The sequence below is a fragment of the Oncorhynchus gorbuscha genome, linkage group LG16, assembly GCF_021184085.1.
Source record: "Oncorhynchus gorbuscha isolate QuinsamMale2020 ecotype Even-year linkage group LG16, OgorEven_v1.0, whole genome shotgun sequence".
NCBI lineage: Eukaryota > Metazoa > Chordata > Actinopteri > Salmoniformes > Salmonidae > Oncorhynchus > Oncorhynchus gorbuscha.
The window spans coordinates 73,812,652-73,828,827 of record NC_060188.1 but is presented as its reverse complement, the minus strand read 5'-3'; the positions used below and the strand labels follow the sequence as shown (position 1 = coordinate 73,828,827).

Genomic DNA, 16,176 nt, shown 5'->3' with positions numbered 1-16,176 from the left:
CAAATGGCTGACGGTTGTAGCTGGGATGAGTGAGATGCAGTGTGAGTTGGGCTCATAGTCACCTGTGGTGGTCTGTTCCATTGTGTAGGCCGTTGTGCTGGTCTCCCTGGGGGGAGGGGGTGAGAGTTGCCGTAGACTGGTGACTGTTGGACAGACCCTCAGGGGATGAGGCTGCCCCTCTGACAGGGGGGGTGGGACATCTATCCATCCCCTCCTCCGCCACCTCCTCCTCCATCTCATCCGGATGCAGGTACATCGTTGAGGGAAGCATTGGGCATAGGGCATCTGGGTTAAAGCTTTTTTCCATGGGCAGGGTATATTCGTCACAACTCCGGCTTGGTGGTAGGTTGGCAGGGGAAGGGGGCAGAGGTTCACCCGGGTCACTGTGTTCGTTTTGGGCAGTTTGGGTGTGCGAGTTCCCTTCTTATGACTTTGGCTCCCTGCAGAGGCAATCGAACAAACTCTTAGAACATACTGCAGAACAAATACTTATTTGTCCTATTTGCTATGATCCGGGTAATCAGTGTCTCACCAGAGGTGCTGTTGCTGCCCCTGTCAGAGCTGTGGAGGGAGCCTCCTGTGTTGTGTTCGTGGGCCTGGTTGTACGGGACGGTGCCTTGCAGAGGCCCATCTCCTCTATAGTGGTCTGAAGAGACAGCAGATACAGAGTGAAAGAGACAGAGTTAAACAGATATGTAGACTACACATAGTAACACAATCTGAAGTAACTTCCCAAATACCCTCCCTCGCACCACCGCTACGCTATGTCCAATCCTCTCACCTTTATTGAGCCTGTTGCTCTGCTCCATGATGTTGTACTGCATATGTGCTTTCTGCAGCTGGGACGGGGGCTGGTTCCAACAGCGTATATCAGGGGCCCCTGCAGCTCCAGCCTTGTTAAGGATGCTAGACTGGATGAGCTGGGTGGTGGCGTAGGGGGTGGGCTCATAGGGGGTGGGCGGTCCTGCCCCTGGGCCCATGTAGCACAGGCTGGGGTTGTTGAAGGTCTTGAGCTCATTGAGTTTGTTGGAGAGGTCCACGTCGCTGTACACGGCCTGTTCAGACCCCAATAGACCCCCCTGCTGGTTCTCCAACTGGCTGCCATAGTTGGCGATGCAGTCAGCTGAGGAGAGGAGACCACATGGGGTTAGGGTTAGAGACACTTATTCATTAACCCTTCATTAACCCTTCACACAGGAAGTCACATAACACCATTAATTATCATGTTGATGCCATGTTTCATTTCCATGATAACCCTCATTGCTTATTTGATTTGCATTATATCTGCATACTTTAAGTTCCATTGCTGGGGCCTGACCACTATCACCCCAGAGTCTGTAGCTTTAACGGTACTGACCTGGGCGGCTGTAGGTGGTCATGTTGCTGTCGCTGGTGCCGTTTCCAGTGTTGCAGCAGTTTATGCTGCAGTCTTTGTGGTTGGCACAGGCGTTGGGCCAGGAGTCTGGCAGCCACGGCTGGTTCACACTCTCACCCATGTTCAGCAGCCCGGGTCTGAACCAGAAGCATGCAACCAGAACCATTATCACACAGAACAAACAGGGTTTCAGTCAGGGATGGGCATGGGAGTTTTTGTCCTCTGTCATTTTTCAGACAGGGGGAGACCTCCCTCTGGTGGTTCAAGTAGGGAATACACTGCTGTTGTTTTAACCACTTTTCCCTCCTGCATTTCTGAACACCATCATAAGTGCCCTATATAGACAGTGGGGAAATCATATCCAGTCAAGTGTACACGTAAAAGCACACCCCTTACCTGCCAGCACTGCAGACCGACTCTCCTCCTCTCTGATAGTTCACTGATTTAAAGAAAGAGAACAAATGTGAGAAACACAAGAAAGCAACCTGCACGACAAATGGAAGAGAGAATCCAGGTTGGTGTGACCTGTCTGTCACTCTGTACTCATACAGCTGTCCTTAGGTCAGTCTGACTCATCACATCTGATAGACACATCCTGTCATGAGTCCCACTCTGCACGCAAACACACACGCACGCACACGCATATCAACACACACCTGGGGCACTTGGCATTGAGAGGTGTACATGTAGAAAAACGAAATCAGTGACAGAGTGTTAAACATGATATCTTGACCCTGAGGCACACTTCACAATGACTGATAACCCTTCAGTTCAGACACATCCTCTTCACTGGAGGGTGAGTCATTTCAACCACATGATTAGATACACTTTACTACTTCTACGGTTACTGTGTGAAGGACAAGTGGGAACATGGGACTGTGTTTATGCTTTGTATGGCACTAACTGCCTCTCTACTTGTCACAGAGCACAGTGACTCAGCAGCACTCTAAACTGTCTTCACCACAACCACAGGACAGGCCAACTGGTGGCCATGTTGTGTGTCATTGTCTATGCCTGATCTAAGAGGGTGGGATAGGGATGGGCTAATGACCTCTTTAGGAGCTGTCTGCCCCCTGATTCACCTTATGTCAGATGATCCCTTTGTGTAGCCCTAAACGCACCTCCCTCCGTGAGATTTTTAATGTTACATAATTGGTTTGTGGATGTGAGGCCACCAAAGATAAACACTAGCTCCATTAGCTGTTTGTGTATTGGAACAGATTGTTTGTGAGTGCTGGGAGGAACTGAGAACATAGAGAGAGAACTGTGTTTGTGTACAGGCATCTCTGAATCATAGGGGCTTCAAGGTCAGAACACATACTGCTAAATAACAAATACATGTTTACAGCTGAACACATTCCTTCATACATACCTGTAGGAGTGAAGGTGAAAGATGGAACTGCAGGAACAAACCCAACCCAAACAGAGGAAGAGCGAATAAAAAGAAAAGGAGGTGGGAGAGAAAGAGAGAAGAAGGTTAAAAAGCCCCACAAAAACTGGCAGACATATTGACGCATGCACTCAAACACACACACACACACACACACACACACACACACACACACACACACACACACACACACACACACACACACACACACACACACACACACACACACACACACACACACACACACACACACACACACACACACACACACACACACACACACACACACACACACACACACACACACACACACACACACACACACACACACACACACACACACACACACACACACACACACACACACACACACACACACACACACACACACAGAGTCAGATGAGGCTCCCTGTCCTCCATCAATCAGGAACATGTGGCCTTATGGGTAATGGAGGTCACCTGTGGTCAGATGGAAGGAGATAACAGAGATAGCAGAACACGTGTCATATTACCTGGGTGACAGGCTTGTCCCTACTCTAACTGTGCCTCACCGGGTAGAGGCGGCGGGCAGCGCCCTGGAAATGAGCCCTAAATGTCAGCGTTTGAATGTCAGCGTATTCTGGGATGTGCCGGCTCATCGTCACCACCCTTTGAGGTCTTCGAGTCAGGAGAGAAGACCAAACCCGTTTTATTTCATTTCTCCATATGAGATATGGTTATCAGGCTCCTTACTTTGAGGATAAAAGCAGCTGACACTAGCAAGTCACATTATGGGCTACTGGAGAAAAACACACCTTAATGTAAAAGCATTGGTTTCATGCATGTTAACATTAGAAGCCTCCTCCCTAAGTTTATTTTATTCACTGCTTTAGCACACTCCGCAAACCCGGATGTCCTAGCCATGTCTGAAACCTGGCTTAAGATGCCACCAAAAATCCTGAAATGTCCATCCCTAACTATAATATTTTCCGACAAGATAGAACTGCCAAAGGGGAGGAAGTTGCAATCTACTGCAGAGATAGCCTGCAGAGTTCTGTAATACTATCCAGGTCTGTGCCCAAACAATTCGAGATTCTATTTTTTTTTAATCCACCTTTCAGAAACAAGTCTCTCACCGTTGCTGCTTGCTATAGACCCCCCTCAGTCCCCAGCTGTGCCCTGGACACCATATGTGAATTGATCGTCCCCCATCTATCTTCAGAGTTTGTACTGTTAGGTGACCTAAACTGGGACATGCTTAACACCCTGGCCATCCTACAATCTAATCTAGATGCCCTCAATCTTACACACATTATTAAGGAACCTACCAGGTACAACCAAAATCAGTAACCACGGGCACCCTGTAAGATATCATCCTGACCAACTTACCCTCTAAATACAACTCTGCTGTCTTCAAACAGGATCTCAGCAATCACTGCCTCATTGCATGCGTGCGTAAACGGTCCGCGGTCAAACGACCACCCCTCATCACTGTCAAACGCTCCCTAAAACACTTCAGCGAGCAGGCCTTTCTAATCAACCTGGCCCGGGTATTCTGGAAGGATATTGACCTCATCCTGTCAGTAGAGGATGCCTGGTTGCTCTTCAAAAGTGCTTACCTCTCCATCTTAAATAAGCATGCCCCATTTAAAAAATGTAGAACTAAGAACAGATATAGCCCTTGGTTCACCCCAGACTTGCCTGCTCTTGATTAGCACAAAAACATCATGTGGCATTCTGCATTAGCATCGAATTGCCCCCGTGATATGCAACTTTTTAGGGAAGTCAGGAACCAATATACTCAATCAGTTAGAAAAGCTAAGGCTAGCTTTTTCAAACATAAATTTGCATCCTGTGGCACTAATTCCCCCCAAAATTGTGCCACTGTAAAGTCCATGGAGAATAAGAGCAACTTCCTCCAAGCTGGCTACTGCACCGAGGATAGAAAGCACTGTCACCACCGATAAATCTATGATAATCAATCATTTCAATAAGCATTTTTCCACAGCTGGCCATGCTTTCCACCTAGCTACCCCTACCCCGGCCAACATCTCAGCACCCTCTGCAGCAACCTGCCCAAACCCCAACCCCCCTGCTTCTCCTTCACCCAAATCCAGACAGCTGATGTTCTGAAAGAAATGTGAAAACTGGATCCCTACAATTCAGCTGGTCTAGACAATCTGGACACTCTCTTTCTAAAATGATCCTCCAAAATTGTTGCAACCCCTATTTACTAGCCTTTTCAACCTCTCTTTCGTATCGTCTGAGATCCACAAAGATTGGAAAGCTGCCGCGGTCATCCCTATCTTTAAAGGGGGAGACACTCTAGACCCAAACTGCTTTAGACCTATATCCATCCTGCCCTTCTAAAATCTTAGAATGCCAAGTTAACAAACAGATCACCGACCATTTCGAATACCACCTTCTCCACTATGAAATCTGGTTTCCGAGCTGGTAATGGGTGCACCTCAGCCATGCTCAAGGTCCTAAACAATATCATAACAGCCATCGATAAAAGACAGTGCTGGGCAGCCGTCTTCAACGACCTGGCCAAGGCTTCGACTCTATCCATCACCACATTCTTATCGGCAGACTCAACAGCCTTGGTTTCTCAAATGACTGCCTCGCCTGGTTCACCAACTACTTCTCTGATAGAGCTCAGTGTGTCAAATCGGTGGGCCTGTTGTCAGGACCTCTAGCAGTCTCTGTGGGGGTCCACACGGTTCAATTCTCAGGCCGACTCTTTTCTCTGTATATATCAATGACGTCGCTCTTGCTGCTGGTGATTCTTTGATCCACCTCTATGCAGACGACCCCATTCTGTAAACATCTGGCCCTTCTTTGGACACTGTGCTAACAAGCCTCCAAACAAGATCAACACCATACAACACTCCTTCCGTGTCCTCCAACTGCTTTTAAATGCTAGAAAAACAAATTCCATGCTCTTCAACTGATTGCTGCCAGCACCCATCCGCCCGAATGGCATCACTACTCTGTAAGGTTCTGACCTAGAATATGTGGACAACTACAAATACCTAGGTGTCTCATGAGACTGTAAAATCTCCTTACAGACTCGCGTTAAGCATCTCCAATCCAAAATTAAATCTAGTATCAGCTTCCTTTTCCAACAAAGCCTTCTCTCTCATGCCGCCAAACATACCCTCGTAAAACTGACTATCCTACCGATCCTTGACTTCGGCAATGTCATTTACAAAATGGCCCCCAACACTATACTCAGCAAACTGGATGTAGTCTATCACAGTCCCATCCGTTTTATCACCAAAGCCCCATATATCACCCACCACTGTGACCTGTATGCTCTTGTTGGCTGGCCCTCACTATACAGTGGGGCAAAAAAGTATTTAGTCAGCCCCCAATTGTGCCACCAAAAGTTCTCCCACTTAAAAAGTTGAGAGGCCTGTAATTTTCCTCATAGGTACACTTCAACTATGACAGACAAAATGAGAAAAAAAATCCAGAAAATCACATTGTAGGATTTTGAATAAATTTATTGCAAATGATGGTGGAAAATAAGTATTTGGTCACCTACAAACAAGCAAGATTTCTGGCTCTCACAGACCTGTAACTTCTTCTTTAAGAGGCTCCTCTGTCTTTCACTCGTTACCTGTATTAATGGCACCTGTTTGAACTTGTTATCAGTATAAAAGACACGTGTCCACAAAAGTCACACTCCAAACTCCACTATGGCCAAGACCAAAGAGCTGTCAAAGGACACCAGAAACCAAATTGTAGACCTGCACCAGGCTGGGAAGACTGAATCTGCAATAGGTAAGCAGCTTGGTTTGAAGAAATCAACTGTGGGAGCAATTATTAGGAAATAGAAGACATACAAGACCACTGATAATCTCCCTCAATCTGGGGCTCCACGCAAGATCTCACCCCGTGGGGTCAAAATGATCACAAGAACGGTGAGCAAAAATCCCAGAACCACACAGGGGTACCTAGTGAATGACCTGCAGAGAGCTGGGACCAAAGTAACAAAGCCTACCATCAGTAACACACTGCGCCGCCAGGAACTCAAATCCTGCAGTGCCAGACGTGTCCCCCTGCTTAAGCCAGTACATGTCCAGGCCCGTCTGAAGTTTGCTAGAGAGCATTTGGATGATCCAGAAGAAGATTGGGAGAATGTCCTATGGTCAGATGAAACCAAAATATAACTTTTTGGTAAAAACTCAACTCGTCATGTTTGCAGGACAAAGAATGCTGAGTTGCATCCAAAGAACACCATACCTACTGTGAAGCATGGAGGTGGAAACATCATGCTTTGTGGGGCTGTTTTTCTGCAAAGGGACCAGGACGACTGATCCGTGTAAAGGAAAGAATGAATGGGGCCATGTATCGTGAGATTTTGAGTGAAAACCTCCTTCCATCAGCAAGGGCATTGAAGATTAAACGTGGCTGGGTCTTTCAGCATGACAATGATCCCAAACACACCGCCCGGGCAACAAAGGAGTGGCTCCGTAAGAAGCATTTCAAGGTCCTGGAGTGGCCTAGCCACAGTGTGTTGAAACCTTGTGAAGACTTACAGAAAACGTTTGACCTCTGTCATTGCCAACAAAGGGTATATAACAAAGTATTGAGATAAACTTTTGTTATTGACCAAATACTTATTTTCCACCATAATTTGCAAAGAAATTAATTTAAAAAAAATCGTAGAATGTGATTTTCTGGATTTTTCTTCTCATTTTGTCTGTCATAGTTGAAGTGTACCTATAATGAAAATTACAGGCCTCTCTCATCATTTTAAGTGGGAGAACTTGCACAATTGGTGGCTGACTAAATACTTTTTGCCCCACTGTATATCCATCGCCAAATCCACTGGCTCCAGGTCATCTGTTAGTCTTTGTTAGGTAAAACTACGCCTTATCTCAGCTCACTGGTCACCATTGCAACATCCACCCATAGCACGCGCTCCAGCAGGTATACTGCACATGTCATCCCCAAAGCCAATACCTCCTTTGGCCGCCTTTCCTTCCAGTTCTCTGCTGCCAATGACTGGAATGAATTGCAAAAATCTCTGAAGCTGGAGTCTTATATCTCCCTCACTAACTTTAAGCGTAAGCTGTCAGAGCAGCTTACCGATCACTGTACCTGTACACAGCCAATCAGTAAAGAGCACACCCAAATACCTCATCCCCATATTATTACTTACCCTCTTGCTCTTTTGCACCCCATTATCTCTACTTGCACAACATCATCTGCACTCCAGTATTAATGCTAAATTGTAATTATGTTCACCTATTTATTGCCTACCTCCCTACTCTTCTTTATTTGCACACACTGTACATAGATTTTTCTATTTTTCTTTTCTTTTGTGTTATTGACTGTACGTTTGTTTATGTGTAACTCTGTGTTGTTGTTTTTGTCGCACTGCTTTGCTTTATCTTGGCCAGGTCGCAGTTGTAAATGAAGACTTGTTCTCAACTGGCCTACCTGGTTAAATAAAGGTGAAATAAAAATTCATTAAAAAAAATGTGATTGAAGTGAATAAATGCAATTACCCTGGTGACACAGAGGACAGTTTCCCATCTCTAACATGTGTGTCAGAGGGCTTAGGTTGCCAGTGTTCAGCTGAATGATCATAACACTAACCTAATGTCCTCCCTCTATCCACCTCCCCACATCTAATTACTATCACCATCCCAGTCTCTTCTCATCTCCCTCCAATCTCTACTCAACAAAATATTAGCTGGGAGTGATCAACATTTGATACTCTACTTACTTAATAAATTATCCTACTTTCCCTAAGCCTAACCCTAAACTTACAAAATGTCCCCAGTTGGTCAAATTTTTGTTTGTTTACTTTACTTGATCCCCACAAGTATAGTTAAACATGTCCACTGATATATACACCCAAAGCCACATCCACTACGGACCTTTGCGTATGCCGGCGTAGCTGCTGCTGAGGCCACTCCTCTTCTTGTGGTGGCGGTAGAGCCACACACTGAACACCATGAGGACCACCCAGCAGGTAGCACCAATGCCCGCGATGAACGCCGGCTGTTTGACCACGTCTGAGATCTGAGACAATGTGTCCTGGTCCTCACGACTGTCCATCATCTGACCTGTAGAGTCTGAGGGACGAAGAGGAGGAGAGGAGATTGACACGAAGGACGTGTATATAGTATACTCCATCATAGAAAATTGGCAGGGAAGAATTGAGGCGGATCCTGAAGGACAAACATAAATCCTTCAAAACATTAAAGTTCAACTGATGGGCAGGAGTCTGACATGGAAAACAACATTACAGAGTGGAGACAGGAGAGTCAGCTGAAAGGAGATATGTCTAAATACATCTGGTCACATAATCTGTCATGGAGATTGTTCTCATTCTCTGCTCATCAGAGTGCTAGGCCAAGAGGTGAACTGGAGTGAATGGGCTTCATCATGTAACTCGAAAAGCTTTATATTGGTAATATGAAAAGGCTGGAATGTACTAAGACGATGGAGAGGTGGAAAACCGAGTTGATAATGTCTGTGCTTTTTGTCACATATAGTGAACCTGAGACTGGGGCAGGACAAGCTGAATGCAAATTATTTAACTAAAGGCATTGTGAAATGACTCAGAGACATGTTCATGTTGGGACATTAGATAGACACCTGTACATACACCTTTACATTTGTCATGATGAGAATTGACACAGTGTGCAAATCACACAGACAATCTATCACATGGCTATAACTGAAAATACCTTAGATGGGTAGCAATTGAACTGGTGTTGACCTGAAGCTTGTGAGTCAACAGACATAGATAATGGATTAACACTGTTAATTGACCTCTTCTTTTCTTGGTTCTGAGATCAGATAACATTCTTAATGTATTTTTACATGCTCTTAACTTAAGGAAGACTATCAAGTGTTACAGTTGAGCAGCTCACCAAGTTGAAAGAAGGTGACATCACTCTTGACCCCTGGGCCAGCACCGTTGCTAGCGGCGACCTCCACACTGTAGCGTATCCCTGGCGCCAGGCTGGGGATTAGCACGGAGAAGGTGGAGCCATCTACTGTCCGGTTGACGTGGTAACGGCTCTCATTGCCCAGGCACCAGATCTTTAGAGGATAGGGTGAAAGAAGGAGTGTGATGGTGAGAGTCAGTGGATTTTTTTTCAGTAAATGCAAACACTGTATTTGATATGACATATCAACATTAGCCCATGACAGTGCCTCACATCAATGTGCTTAGTCCACCTCCGCTGAAGCAACTAAAAACACACAAACCCAAGGAAGTGAGAGGGAGAAAGTGGGAGGCTTGAGATTCTGCTCCATACCTCTCTCTGTTTGTTCCTCTCTTTCCTTCAGCAGAAAATCAAACCCTCTCTCCATCTTACCTTGTACTCCTGTACCATTCCGTTCTGTTCCTCCTCAGGAGGCGGTTGCCAAGCGACCAGGATGGCGGTCCCATTGGCATCACTCTTCGTGATGGTAACACCTCGGGGGGCTCCACTGGGAGCTGAGATGGGAACAAACCGTCAGACAGATGCACATGATGACATCAAAGACACCCACTCTCATTTGATCCTGTACATGTCACAGCTCCCCTCAGCGTCTGCCATGTCTCTTACTGAACATTAAAGGACATTTAGTGACAATTCAGATCACATGCAACTGCTTCACCTGCAGTAGTCAGATTATTCTCAATTACAATAGGCGATGCAAGCTTTTAACAAGACTAGTGTTACTGAACAGTATGATCATAAAGAGCTAATGAACAGCATGTGGAATAAATACAGATGAATATTGTAGAAGTTTTCAATTGTAAGGGTATGGAACTAGAGTGAATAGCCACAGATGTCAGTTCAACGAATAGTTTTCATTTACATTTGGTTGAGTTGTCAACCTTTATTTATTTGATTTTATCTTTATTTAACCAGGTAAGTCAGTTAAGAACAAATTCTTATTTTCAATGACGGCCTAGGAGCAGTGGGTTAACTGCCTGTTCAGGGGCAGAACGACAGATTTGTACCTTGTCAGCTCGGGGATTTGAACTAACGTGCATTCAACGTGAAATCAACAAAACATTTTACCATGTCATTGGATTTAGGTTAAAAGTTAGGTAAAAAAGGGATTAAATGCCCTTACGTTGATGACTTTTTACAAATATAATCTGTTTTCCAGGTTGATTCAATGTCCTCACATTTATTTTATTGGTTGAAATGATGTGGAAACAATGTTGATTCAACCAGTTTTTGCCCAGTGGGTACTTTGTATGGATGTTGTGATAATTGGTAGTATATGTAAGATGAGAAGATAAAAAAAAATGTGTATACATAATGTTTTCTCTGATAAGCTGGGGCACTGAATGTTCCACATATCTATCTATCTAGCCTAGCCCACTAGATGTTCTTGCAATTATCTGCCTAAGGATATGAAACCCACATGAAGCCACAGGTCCATGTCGCATGTTTGTCACCAGTATAATACAGCAATTGACTGAGCTGATTTTGTGATGAATGGTCTGTTGTTTGAGCTCTAGTAATGCCTGGAGGCTTTGTGTGCTGTGCCACGGTGGTGGTGGTGGTGGTGGTGGTGGTGCTAGTCACCTGATGAAAGCAATTCAAGTGAATCAGTAGCACGTTGGCCTCAGGAGCTTAGTCATCGCCTAGTTAAAGATAATGAAAGCAGGCATGTCTGTTGTCTCGGGCTGGCTGGGGCTCTACGCATGAACTCAGAAAACAATTAGCAGCGCAATTTGTCTGCACAGCTGCTGCTACACACTCATCTATACAGAATACAGACACACGTCAGCTTTACAATGTGAAACTCTCAAACCTCATCAATGTTGATAACTATGCAACAACCATACAGTAACACCCACACATCTCCGGAACAATTAGCGCACTTTATTTGGATAGTACAGATATTCCATCGGTAAAATCTCTGTAGATAGTATGAACAACTATCTGTTGACAAGCAACGGCTTGCTAAGGTTACGGTTAGGTTAGAATAAGGGTAATGGTTAAGGTTTGGGCTAGGGTAAGGGTTAAGGGTTAGGATAAGGGCAGTAGAGGCGTAGAGGGGAGGACGGCTCATAATAATGGGCGGAACAGAGTAAATGGAATGGCATCAAACACATGTATTTGATACCATTCCACCTATTCCACTCCAGCCATTACCACGCGCCCGTCCTCCCCAATTAAGGTGCCACCAAACTCGTGTGGATAAGGTTTTAGGTTAGGGTTAGAACTGGGGTTAGTAGAGAGTTGAAATATTACTAATTGTCTGTAGATAGTCTGTAGAGCATCTACAGATGGACTATCCAAATAATGTGTTACCGAGATGTGTTATGGTTTCTCAGAAATCTCATTCATTTATTTCTACATGTGAAAGGTTGATTTTGTCAACCACTTCCCTGGACTACTAAAACTCTCACAAAACAACCTACTCCATTCTAATACTATAACTCATGTATTTCATCTCCACTCAGACTTTCCATCACTACCCTCTTTAACAGAAGCCCTTGACCCCTGATCCCTGACCCCTGGCCTCAGCCTCTCACCTTCCTCAGGCGTCCTGGCCACCTTCACTTCGCTGTCCGCTCCCTGGAACTCATCAAAGAAGGGACGCACTTTGAACTCGTAGGTGACCCCCTTCTTCAGCTGAGGCACCACAGCACCGTCCTCTCCAGGGTTCCGCACCTCGAACACGCCCCACTGCCCCCCCGGCTGGCCCAGCTCCGCAGACGCCCTGTACATCACCTTGTAACCCTGGATGTATGGAGACTGCTGCTCCACCTAGTGGCAGAAAGGGGGAATAGATTTTAGGGTTTCTTAGAAGGCATCTAAAACAGAACATCATTTTATAAGCAGTGTTATGACCATGTGTTCTCACTTTGAACTTTGGAACACATTCTAACGGCAGAAAAAGGAACCCTACTGTAAATTAGTCTATTAAATTGCTATAACATTTTGGTTGCCATAGCCGTTGATATTTAATATTATAGTTCCAACCAAAACTATTTCATTGTAAGCCCTGGGATCTATGACACAAATGTCAAAGAGACATTACAACAGCAGGAAATGGAACAGCGATCTCAGATGTTGGACCAGTGTGTCACATGATGAAATAAAAAAACAATACACATTATAACACCATAACTCTCCTGCCGCGTTTGTTGGGCTGTTAGCCATATAATGAACATCCTCCAGGAGAAGTCTTTAGTTCTGTGCTATGTTGCCCCCCAAGCCCACAGGGAGAGCTTAGGTTACACCCCATGTCATCTTTCAGAGCTCAGAGAAACCACAGCATGAGGTCATCACCAAGCACCAGTTTCCTGAGAGCCTGGGACTGGTTAGGACACTGCCAGGAGGGCACTTCTAACCAGCACGCAAAGAAACATGGGCCTCAGATTTAGGTATCGTAGATATGGCTAAGGAAGCTAGGGCTTCATAAGCACTTTATGAATGACTGGGCCCAATACGTTTTACTTGACAATGGCCCATAACAAAGTGTTCTCACCTATTTTAAAGGGGATCATGTTCATTTGTACTGTCCAGTGGCCCTATTAATAATTTTCGGTCCAAGTATGCAGAAAGCTCAAAAACTCCCCAGGCAGCCAAGTTCCACAGATGATGGCCATGGGGAAGCCTTCTCCCTGTCAGTCTGGCTTTGGGTCTGCTCAGCTAAACTATTTACATTGTGTCTCTGTTTAGTACTGCACCCCTGACATGTGCTCATTCATCACTGAGCCCCTTGGCCCTTCCTGGGGAAGAGAGGGAGAAAGGCCTCACAACATATACAAGTCCTCTTTCATAGACCAGGATCAAAACTCATTCTGTCAGCACAGGTGGTCTTGATTAGGCCATTGGTACACATCCTATCCACAGCTCCACACAACTGGATATACAGCACAGTCTATGCTCTATGCCTACAGACTCAACTATATGTTCTGTAGTACATTATTTCTCAATGAAATAAATTATATTTGTATAACATATTGTGAATATCAGGCGGTCTTCATTAGACCATTGGTCCACATCCTACCAGAGGTTGAAACAGGTTCATGGAACAGAACCGAAAACCTTAAAATAACAATCAGAACCGGGAACGAAAGTGATCTATACTGTTCTGGAACAGAACAGTTTAGGGAATATTTTTCTAGTCTCACAAAAAACCCTGCAAAACCCTCACTCAGTCACTCAGAAACTTTTCCAGTGTCTGACTGCTAGCTGAAAATCTTTACGTGTGTGTACGTGTGTAGACTACCTGCCCCTCCCCCTCCGATGCACAGGCTACTGTAGCCTGTTGATGTTAAAAGCGTGATTCATAAATTATTAGAGAAGAATGGATTCACTTTTTCAATGCTACCTTTTCAATGCTACTTTTTCAATGCTACTTAAGGATACTTTAGTTATCTTTCACATTGTAAGTCCAAAAAGGTAAGACGTAAAAAAAAGATATATTTATATTTCAGAGGTTTAAAAAGGAACAGAAAGGAACAACATAAACCACCACTTTTTTGGGATTGGAACTGGTTCAGAACTTGACTTTGCTGGTCGGAAAATTAGAACGGAATGAAAAAAAATGATGGTTCTGTTCAGAATGAAACGATTGGAAAATAATTTAGGTTCCAACCCCTGCATCCTACCCACAGCTCTACACAGCTGGTTATACAGCACATTCTATGCTCTCTGCTCTATGCCTCAACTTTGTGTTCTGAAGTACATTATTTCTCAATCAAATTAGCCTATTGTGAATATCAGTTATAGCCACGCAAGCACAGAAAGGTTTAGGGCAGGGGTGGGCAGACTTTTTGGCTCGAGGGCCACATCGGGATTTTGAAATTCAATGGAAGGCCACATTTTTGGGGGACCAATTGTTAAAATCAATTTGCGGGGGCCTCCTGAGTGGCGCAGCAGTCTAAGGCACTGCATCGCAGTGCTTGAGGCATCACTACAGATCCGGGTTTGATCCCAGGCTGTGTCACATGGGCTGGGAAACCCATGAGGTGGTGCACAATTGGCCCAGCTTCGTCTGGGTTAGGAGACGGCTTGGCAGGCCGAGATTTCCTTGTCCCATTGCGCTCTAGCAACTCCTGTGGCGGGCCGGGCACATGCACGCTGACACGGTCACCAGGTGTACGGTGTTTCCTCCAACACATTGGTGCGGCTGGTTAAGCGGGCATTGTGTCAAGAAGCAGTGTGGCTTGGCTGGGTCGTGTCATGAGGACGCACGGCTCTCGACCTTTGTCTCTCCCGAGTCCGTGCGGGAGTTGCAGCGATGGGACAATTGAATACAATGAAATTGGGGAGAAAAAAGGGGTTAAAAAATATATTATATATATATTTTTCATATCTCACGGGCTGGATTGAAGTTCCCAGAGGGAACACATACATGCCATACTTTTCCCCCCCTTGGTGTTGGGAGACCAACAGACCATGCAGTCTAAGAAGCTGGTAGTAATCATTCACAATCAGCTGACACAGACAGACACTAGGGTAACTTTTCCTTAGGATGGTCAGTATCTGCAGACGGCCCAGGCCCAGTTAGGTCGAGGTTCAAGGTTCTACTCACCGTCCACTGCACCCTGACAGAAGAGGAAGAGAGGATGGTGGGGTTGTGGAGATGGATCACCACATCCCCCAGCTCCCTCTGGATCTGACGATGGTCTACCCCCTGGCTGGTGGGAGGGGTGTCTGAATGGGGACACAGAGAGAGTTAGCTCACTCAGACACTCACATTGCCCTTGCCAAGCCAGCTGGTTACAATATGAGGATCACTAAGTCTTAGTGTCTCTGACATCAGCTAAATGTGACTCTATCATCAGGTAAAGCTTGTAGAGGATAGGGTTATCTCACCTTGTGTCCTGACTGCATCAGTGATGGGGCTGGGGTCACTGAGGCCGTAGGCGTTGGCTGCTCTCACCAGAAACAGGTAAACTGCACCTGGCTTGAGGTTCTTCAGGACAAAGGTCTCCATCTTCACGTGGTCAGCCAGAGTCACCCAGCTACTCCCCGACGCGTGACTACACAGATGGAGGTCTTAAAATGAGTCTTAAAATGAGTGCATACACAACGCATGCATATCTATACAGCCCTGAACACACATAATAGACACACATCTCGGCCCTGCTAGACTTACCTGAATACCTCGATGACGTAGGAGGTGGATGTGAACCCAGCGTTTGGGTAGGATTTCTTAGACTTACCTGAATGCTTCGATGACATAGGAGGTGGGCGTGGCCCCAGCATTTGGGTTGGATTTCCAGGACAGAGTGACTGAGGTGCGGCTCACGTCAGTCACGTCAGGCTTGGATGGGCCGCTGGGGATCAGGTTAGGGTCTGTGGGTCGACCTGGCTGGACTACTACTCCGAACTCTGCCAGACACGAAACAGTGAGGTCAGAGTGGCAATAAAACAATCAAATAAATACCCTTTTACTCACAGCAATGACTCCAGAGAGTGAAAGATACAGC

The 16,176-nt window shown here is 45.5% G+C and overlaps 1 protein-coding gene across 1 annotated transcript in view; it reads right to left on the bottom strand.

Moving 5' to 3' along the window:
* The window catches only part of LOC123998993 (roundabout homolog 1-like), a 172,793-nt gene that overhangs the window by 1,797 nt on the left and 154,820 nt on the right, over positions 1 to 16,176 (bottom strand). Inside the window, 14 exon segments of the mRNA XM_046304297.1 lie at positions 63 to 378; positions 381 to 440; positions 533 to 646; positions 782 to 1,123; positions 1,358 to 1,512; positions 1,772 to 1,814; positions 2,748 to 2,774; positions 8,642 to 8,839; positions 9,644 to 9,815; positions 10,094 to 10,215; positions 12,262 to 12,496; positions 15,276 to 15,397; positions 15,560 to 15,726; positions 15,910 to 16,078. Coding sequence (XP_046160253.1) covers positions 63 to 378; positions 381 to 440; positions 533 to 646; positions 782 to 1,123; positions 1,358 to 1,512; positions 1,772 to 1,814; positions 2,748 to 2,774; positions 8,642 to 8,839; positions 9,644 to 9,815; positions 10,094 to 10,215; positions 12,262 to 12,496; positions 15,276 to 15,397; positions 15,560 to 15,726; positions 15,910 to 16,078 — 2,242 coding nt within the window.